Here is an 8,029-nt window from a genome sequence, read left to right on the forward strand (position 1 = left end):
TGGTCTTACAAGTGCTTGTGCCTGAATTAAAGCAGGGAAGTCACCTTGCCAAGGCAAAGTGAGAGGCTGGCAGGCATGATACAACTCAAGAGGTGTTTGCTGGGAATAGTAAATCCAAGAATTCATCCCTGTAAAATATCGATAGTATTCAGGAAGTCCTCAGTGATACTAAATATTGATTTCCGAGAAAACCCAACACTGTTCTGATTTGCATGTGTAAATGTGCAGACTGGATTGTTACAGTCTCCAGGTTTTTATTCCACATGCATGAAAGTCTCAAGGGCGCAACTGTGAGCAAAATGCACACCTCTGGAACTTCGTGATACCGTACAGGATAGCAACTGTGTCTTACTATTGTGCTTCCATTAAATTATATAAAGCTAAATAAGTATTGGGTGGTTCCATGTACATCTGCAAGGTTGAATTTGAAATCTTTTAAAGCAAATACGCATTGCAGCCAAAGAAACTATATTCCCTCTTAATTCCATACTGAAAACCACAGACTTATAGGAACAAAGTCTTTCAGTAGTATTTTCATGGTAGTATTTTTCTTTTTATTTGGTTTAAACTATGCTACAAGACACTACTGCAAAACAGTTAGAGCAATATTAATTTCATTGCACTAAATTTACTTCAACATGAATAGTAGTTAATCACAATATCGATTGGTTCATATTTTTAATAAGACAACATGATGGTATCTAATTTCAGTCTGTCTTACTTCTAATCTTTGCACAAAGTTGATTATACTAGCATGTGAGTTACATGTATGGAACCAGTGTAGAGGATTAAGACATCCCCCTTTTCCTGCCTTTTTTGGAAGAATGGTCTTTAAAGATTTTAAGTGCTTTACCTGAGATGGCATCCTGGAGTGCTGTATTTAAGAGGAATAACCACAGCAAGTTCTTGGTGGTAACCATCTTGTCAAGAGATGCCAATAAAGCAGAACATCAGAATTTATACTGTGCACCTGTAAAAGAGTGAGGCTCCCAAGGTCAGTCTGGCCCATGTTATGTCTGATTTCTTATGCAATATTTTTATGACTACCTGATCTTTACAGAATGATTATATATGAATGGTGAAGTTTCCATTTCCTGGGTAATTTGTGCTACTGCCCTTATTATAAATTATCTTAACTGTATGTGCAGGTCCAGCGTTACCTTTGGAACCAGACTAGTGAATCTACGTGTTTCTTTGCCCCATCACCCCAACTTTATTTATTTACTGCTTGTAGCTAATAACTTAGTTAAGCAGACTGTAACGCACTGCAAGGTGAGGCAGCAAATTCGTAACAGGCTTTCTGATAAATCCTCCAGCAGAGACCCCTGGTCTCATAAATGTTTATATTTCTGATGGCTTCCACTTGAAATTACAGGCTTGTTTCCCTGCTGCTTGTACACAAACAGCACATCATAAAAGGTATTATGTCAGGTATCAAAAGTAAATTAATGCCAGCGATTTGTAACATACTCTGAGTGGACCTCATCTGGGGGCCTCTGTTGAGCTTGCTCTGCTTTACCAATGTCTTCCCTCAATCTACTGCTATGCTCCTTAGCTGAATTTGCCAACAAGACTTCCTTCAATCCTTTGAATCACAAAGTTTATAAAAAGGGAAAGACGTATGGGTTGAAGTAAAATCAAAAGTCCTGTTGAACTGGTTTCCTCGGTTGGTGTATGTGAAGTCTTAAAGGAATTATAGATGGCTTAGCGCACAACAGCCCGTAATCTTGTCCTGCTAATCTGTTCACTGGAGTCACTATATTGCACTTCTTCTGTTTCTCCTCATCTGATGAGGAGAAATACAGGCCAGCTAGAAACAGGCAAATTGTTGGTCTAATATTCTATTCATTACACTTCATCCAGGCTGTACCTATATGTTCATTTTGGCTATGATACAAACGGCAACCAATCCTCAATAGTTGACATAACTCATGATTCCTGCTGAGATATTCCAACCTTCCTCCTGCAGAAAAGCACAGCTTGGGTACAGAGACAAAGGGAATAAAGAGTCCTCTTTCTGCAAAAGTTCACAGGCTAGAATAGAGGAAGGAAAGACAAAAGGCCAGAGTCCAGAAACAGAATCAGAAGCTGTCAAAGCAGTTGCTGAGAAAAGCAAACAAAATGGAGGACAATGGTAAATACAATGGATTGTATTCATATGTTAATAAAGAAATGTAAGCCTGAACATTGCTATTCACAGCTCTACTGTTCTTGACTTCCTGACAAAAGCAAAAACAATACCATGTGCTCAGTGGAGTGATCACACACTGTCATTGGGAAGGAGCTATGGGGTCATGATCCTGCCTCTAAATTATTGAAAAATAAGGCCTTTGTGCAGACCAAGGAGCCCAAGCAGCTGGAAAGCAGTTTTGCAGAAAAGGACCTGGGGGTCCTGGTGAATGAATTGGCCATGAGCCAGCCATGTGCCCTTGCAGCAAAGACGGCCAGTGGCATCCTGGTGCTGTGTTCAGAGGAGCGTTGCCAGCAGTTCAAGGGAGGTGATCCTCCCCCTCTGCTCAGCACTGGTGAGACACACCTGGGGTACAGGTTCCATTTCTGGGCTGCCCAGTACAAGAGAGACATGGACATACTGGAGCAAGTCTAGCAAAGGGCCACTAAGATGATTACGGGACTGGAGCATCTCTCACATGAGGAGAGGCCCAGAGAAGAGAAGGCTCAGGGGGATCTCATCAACGTGTACAAATACTTGATGGGATGGAGTAAAGACAGAGCCGGACTCTTCTCAGTGGTGCCTGGCAGCGGGATGAGAAGCAATGGTCATGAGTTGAAATACAGTAAATTCCATTTAAACGTAAGAAAAAAAAATTTCCCTGTGAGGGTGGTCAAGCAGTGGAATAGGTTGCCCAGTGAGGTTATAGATTCCTCTGTTCTTCAAGATATTTAAACCCAACGGGATACAGTCCTGAGCAACCTGCTTTCTCTGACCCTGCTTTGAGCAAGGGGACGGACTAGAGGATCTCCAGATCATCCAGCCTTAACTGGTTTGTGACACCGTGAATAGAAAATTTATGGATGACATCAAGGAGATTCAAGAACAGAGGAGGACTAAATGCACAGTGGTTAAATTTATCCACAACAATTAAATCTACTAGCATGGTTCTTTAATACAAACTTGGCTGTCAGAATTCTTGCCAGGCCTCACCAATTCCAGCTTACTGGTGCATTTCTGACGTTTCCAGTAAATGTTCTTTAACTTATATGAGGACCTATGTCTTCAGGTTTGATAACAGGCACCTTTGATTTGCAGCTGCTGAAATGCCAGCGTCCTCTGTACAAAATACGCCTTAGATTACCTCTCCTTTCTATTGCACATATTGACATCAGAGCAGCAGGAAGTTTCCTGCAAAATAAAGTACCATAAAAAACTGTAAACAACCTGATGTATGAGGCTGCATTCCTGACAGCATATCAGCAACCCATTGCTGTTCTCACATCAGTAGGAAATGGAAACTAGTGCCTCGACTCTTGACCACGTATCACAGAGACAGAATACATGGGATCAAATTTGTCTTACCATAATACAAAAGATGTCAGGCACATGAAACCTAAAGAAGTTTGTCTAAGAAAATCAGCCTCAGTTAACTCATATCTTCTATCAGAGGTCAGCTGTTCACTGGAACAAGTGTTCACTAAATTGTACTGTTATACTTGCATTAAATAAACAAATGTTATCTTTTCTATGCCATTTCAATATAAAATGCAGGTCCAAACTACCAAAGATTGAATTTTTCAAACACAGTTGTCATTTTTAGTGGCACCTAGTGCTGTTAAAGATTATAGAAAGCTCTGCCATCTCCCTTGATCAATCGTTTTCTTTCAGTTTGAGAAAGAAAAAACTAAAAGATTTTACTTACTATAACACTCTGTGTTCTAGATCCATGGACTGGTTTTCTGCCATGTGCTTCTTGCAGGAGGGAGCTTGAACACATCAGTCTTCACACTGATCCTTTGTATCAGCCCAGGAATGCTCTGCAGGACTTAAGTTCTTAGATAAGTTCCCATTCATTTCATGTTGTACACAGATGGGTAATACCCTATCAGGAGAGCACCCAGTATTTCTCAGACTTTTAGTCTGCTTTGCTTTGCCCCTACAACAGAGGAAAAGTTCAGCTGTAACTCTAAGAAAGTGGCAAAAATAAATATCAGAAATCTTATGAAGAGCTATATACAGGTGAAATAAATCTGTACGCCATCCGTACCCAAGTCTAACATTTGAAGAGTGTCCTGGTTGGGTAGGGTCTCATATCCACAAAACAATCTGGAAAAGCTAAAGAAATTTTGAATCGAGAGTTTGCAGCAACATCCCATTTCTTGAATGCTGTTCTCCGTTTTGAACCGATTCTTTCTGCCTGTAGCAGAAAAGTCAATAGCCAAGTTTTAGCTCGCATGTAACCTCATTGTCACCTCTGGTTGTTAGCACATTTGCATTTGAAATCTGGGTACAGCCATATTGGATAGCGTAGAGTGATTTTTCTTCCCTTGTTCAGACTTAATTAGGCAGAAATATAGAGACTGTATACAGCCTTTTGATGGTTTTCTTGAGGCTGGGCATTTTGGGTACCTAAGTTATTCTGCATAATGTCTATATGGCAGCTGCTGTTCAGCTAGGTGGCTGAGTGCCCCCATCTAGCATGTAGAGTTGAATATATGCCCTTAATCCTTTTGTAGAGCTGTTTATACTTCTTATTAAATAGTATACGTACCGAAAGATGAACATATATTCTGCTAAATTCAGAAATACCTTTCTGTAAAGACTGCAAGTGATGCATTACCAATTCCAGTGGTAGACCACACCATTTGATTTGGTCATGCCTAAAACAACAGTCCAATCTTGCCTCTTTTACTGTCCCTAGCAATTACCTCCTTATTTTAATAGTCACCCATTTCATGCTATTTTCACCTCTTTTACAGTTTTATTGCATTTGCTTTCTCATTGCCCACTTCCCTATTTGACTGAAATTCTTCTGTAGATCTCTAGTCTGTTAATCTCTAATTTCTGTGCACTGCTCTGCTTGCACCTCCCACATTAGGCCTGATAGTGTCCGATAAGATTGCAAGACCTCTGGCAAAAGCAGGATAAAGCATGGAAGAGATGGCTGGCAACATCTAGCCAATGGCTGAGCAGAATTTCACAGTGCTTATAGTTAATTACTGGTACGTAATTCATACATTTTTGGACACTTGGGTTCTGTGAGCTTCCCTGCACTATCTGCCAGTTTCAAGGAACTTCCTAAATTTGCAGACCCTGGACAGCCAGGGTCCAACAGAGATGATCTGGGAACACGTAGCACAGCTGCCTTCCAGTGATATGCCTGGGATGTGGGATGTACAAGTAGTCTTCAAGGATGCAAGCCGAAGTGCAAGCCACTCTCCCATCATATGACCAGACTTGCACTTCTCTCATGACATGATACGTGTGCACTTTGGTCACATAATGAATGAAGGTCCTCAACAGTCACAACAGCCTGCATTTGAAGCGTTTCTGGAAAAGACCGTGAGTACAACCTCAGTGAATGCTTCTTATGGGCCATATCTGCTCCTGTCTTACACTACCCTGCAGCTGCATTCTTTCCTACTGCTTTATATCCGATTCTCAAGCCTGGCTTTTGCCTTCCAGCCTCTTTTTATACTCCTCTATTCAAACCATCCTTAGTTCTTTGAAGCAATTTTAGTTGAGTAATTTTTAGTCTTCAAGTAATGCTAGTTTCCTTTCTAAGCTTTATCTCTATCTAACTGAGATAAAATATACCAGATGCAGGGGAGCCTGAGACATCTGGCTACTGAAAGAGATGTGAACCGAGAAGACAACTTGGCTCCAAGACTTCCAACTCACTTCAGTGTTACCATCTGTTCACCTTCATGCCTTAACCTTGCCTTCAAACCGGGAGAAGGACCAGCAGGAAGGAAATGATGCTGCTACTTGCCAAAGGGAATTGCTCAAGGAAAGTCATCGCTTCATGTGCAAAAATACCTAGATGTATTGTCATGGTTTAACCCCAGCTGGCAACTAAGCCCCACACAGCTGCTCGCTCACTCCCCCCTGCGTCGGGATGGGGGAGAGGATTGGAAGGGCAAAAGCGGGAAAACTCATGGGTTGAGATAAAGACAGTTTAATAGGTAAAGCAAAAGCCACACGCACAAGCAAAGCAAAACAAGGAATTCATTCACCGCTTCCCATCGGCAGGCAGGGGTTCAGCCACCTCCAGGAAAGCAGGGCTCCATCACCCGTAACAGTTACTTAGGAAGACAAAACCCATAACTCCGAACGTCCCCTCCCTCCTTCTTCTTCCCCCAGCTTTATATGCTGAGCATGATGTCCTATGGTCTGGAATATCCCTTTGGTCAGTTGGGGTCAGCTGTCCCGGCTGTGTCCCCTCCCAACTCCTTGTGCACCCCCAGCCTGCTCGCTGGTGGGGTGGGGTGAGGAGCAGAAAAGGCCTTGACTCTGTGTAAGCACTGCTCAGCAGTTACTAAAACATCCCTGAATTATCAACACTGTTTCCAGTACAAATCCAAAACATAGCCCCACACTAGCTACTATGAAGAAAATTAAATCTACCCCAGCCAAAACCAGCACATTCTCCACCCCTTATTCCATACCATTTACATCATGTTCGGGTCCCACACTATGCAATGCATCCTCATTAACCACCACCCCCCTTCCCATCCTTTGATATAATATGTAGATATCATTCCCTTAGGCTATGGCCCACCCCTGTGAAATGTCTGTAAAATGTCCATAAATGTCCACAAATGTCCACAAAATGTCCACTAAGTTCATTTAGTCCATGACTTTGGGCTCCATCTCTTATGGTGGTCACTCAGGACAGGAGAGGTGGTGTGTTGCGTGGAGTTACTGGGAACCAAAGCCAGCTCAGGTTGGGTCACTGCTGCACTTGCACTGCTTCTTGTAAGGCTCGTCCTCCGTTGGTTCAGATGGTTCCTGCTATAGTAATTCCTATAACATGCAACTCAAACCATGGGTTACAACAATTTAAAGGTATTTCCATTACAATCTCCACCCCTGGTCCCTTTGGGCCAGGTTATAGGGTTTAACATTTTAATGAACTCCTCCCCTTGCTCCTAGCCTGGCTAGCAACGAGGGGTTCCTTGTAATTCCCCTTGTAATTCCAACTCAAGTCCCAGTTTACAACAATTTAAAGGTATTGCCATTACAATCTCCATCCCTGGTCTTTTTGGACCAGACCATAGGGTTTAACATTGCAATGAACTCCTCCCCTTGCCCCAGCTCCGGCTTGGACTTATCCACAAAACTGCAGTCTCTTAGGGTTGTACCTGCTCCAAGTGGAGCTTTATCTATGAGCCACAGTCTCTTCAGGGGTATACCTGCCGTGGCATAGGCTTACCCACAGCCACAGTCACTTTGAGGTGAACCTTCTCCAGCGTGGACTTATCCTTGGGCCACAATCCCTTCAGAGGTATACTTGCTGTGGCACAGACATAACCATGGCCACAGACGCTTCGAGATGTACGTGCTCTGGCATGGTCTTACCCACGGCCACAGATGCTTCGGGATGTCTTGCTCCTGCGTGGACTCATCCACAGGCCGCAGTCCCTTCGACTTGAGTTCACACTGGAGTTCCAGCCTGTCCAGTACAGCAGCACAGAAACAGCAGCGATGCCCTGGCCATCTGCCAGCCCAGGCGCATCGCCATTGCTGTTATCAAAATGTTCCCAGGCACAGCAGAGTAAGATGATAAGCAGTACAGCAAGCAGTGAAATCAAAAAGCAGCCACTAACGAGCACTAGACTAATATACAGTGAGGCAAGCGAGCCCCATGGCAAGCACAGGAGCCTGCCGATCAATAGCTAAACAGCAACAACAGCTATAAATTCAATCATCTAGCACATTCCAATCAAATCTGTCGTTATCTCGAAACCTTCGAGCCCCACGTTGGGCGCCAAAAAGGACATGTCATGGTTTAACCCCAGCTGGCAACTAAGCCCCACACAGCCGCTCGCTCACTCCCCCCCGTGTCGGGATGGG

At 43.3% G+C, this 8,029-nt stretch overlaps 1 protein-coding gene across 1 annotated transcript in view; it reads right to left on the bottom strand.

Moving 5' to 3' along the window:
- The window catches only part of DMBT1 (deleted in malignant brain tumors 1), a 50,746-nt gene extending 49,826 nt beyond the window's left edge, over window positions 1–920 (bottom strand). Inside the window, 1 exon segment of the mRNA XM_050899086.1 lies at window positions 854–920. Coding sequence (XP_050755043.1) covers window positions 854–920 — 67 coding nt within the window.
- Between the last annotated feature and the right edge of the window lie 7,109 nt (window positions 921–8,029).

The sequence above is a fragment of the Gymnogyps californianus genome, chromosome 6 (assembly GCF_018139145.2).
Source record: "Gymnogyps californianus isolate 813 chromosome 6, ASM1813914v2, whole genome shotgun sequence".
Lineage (NCBI taxonomy): Eukaryota > Metazoa > Chordata > Aves > Accipitriformes > Cathartidae > Gymnogyps > Gymnogyps californianus.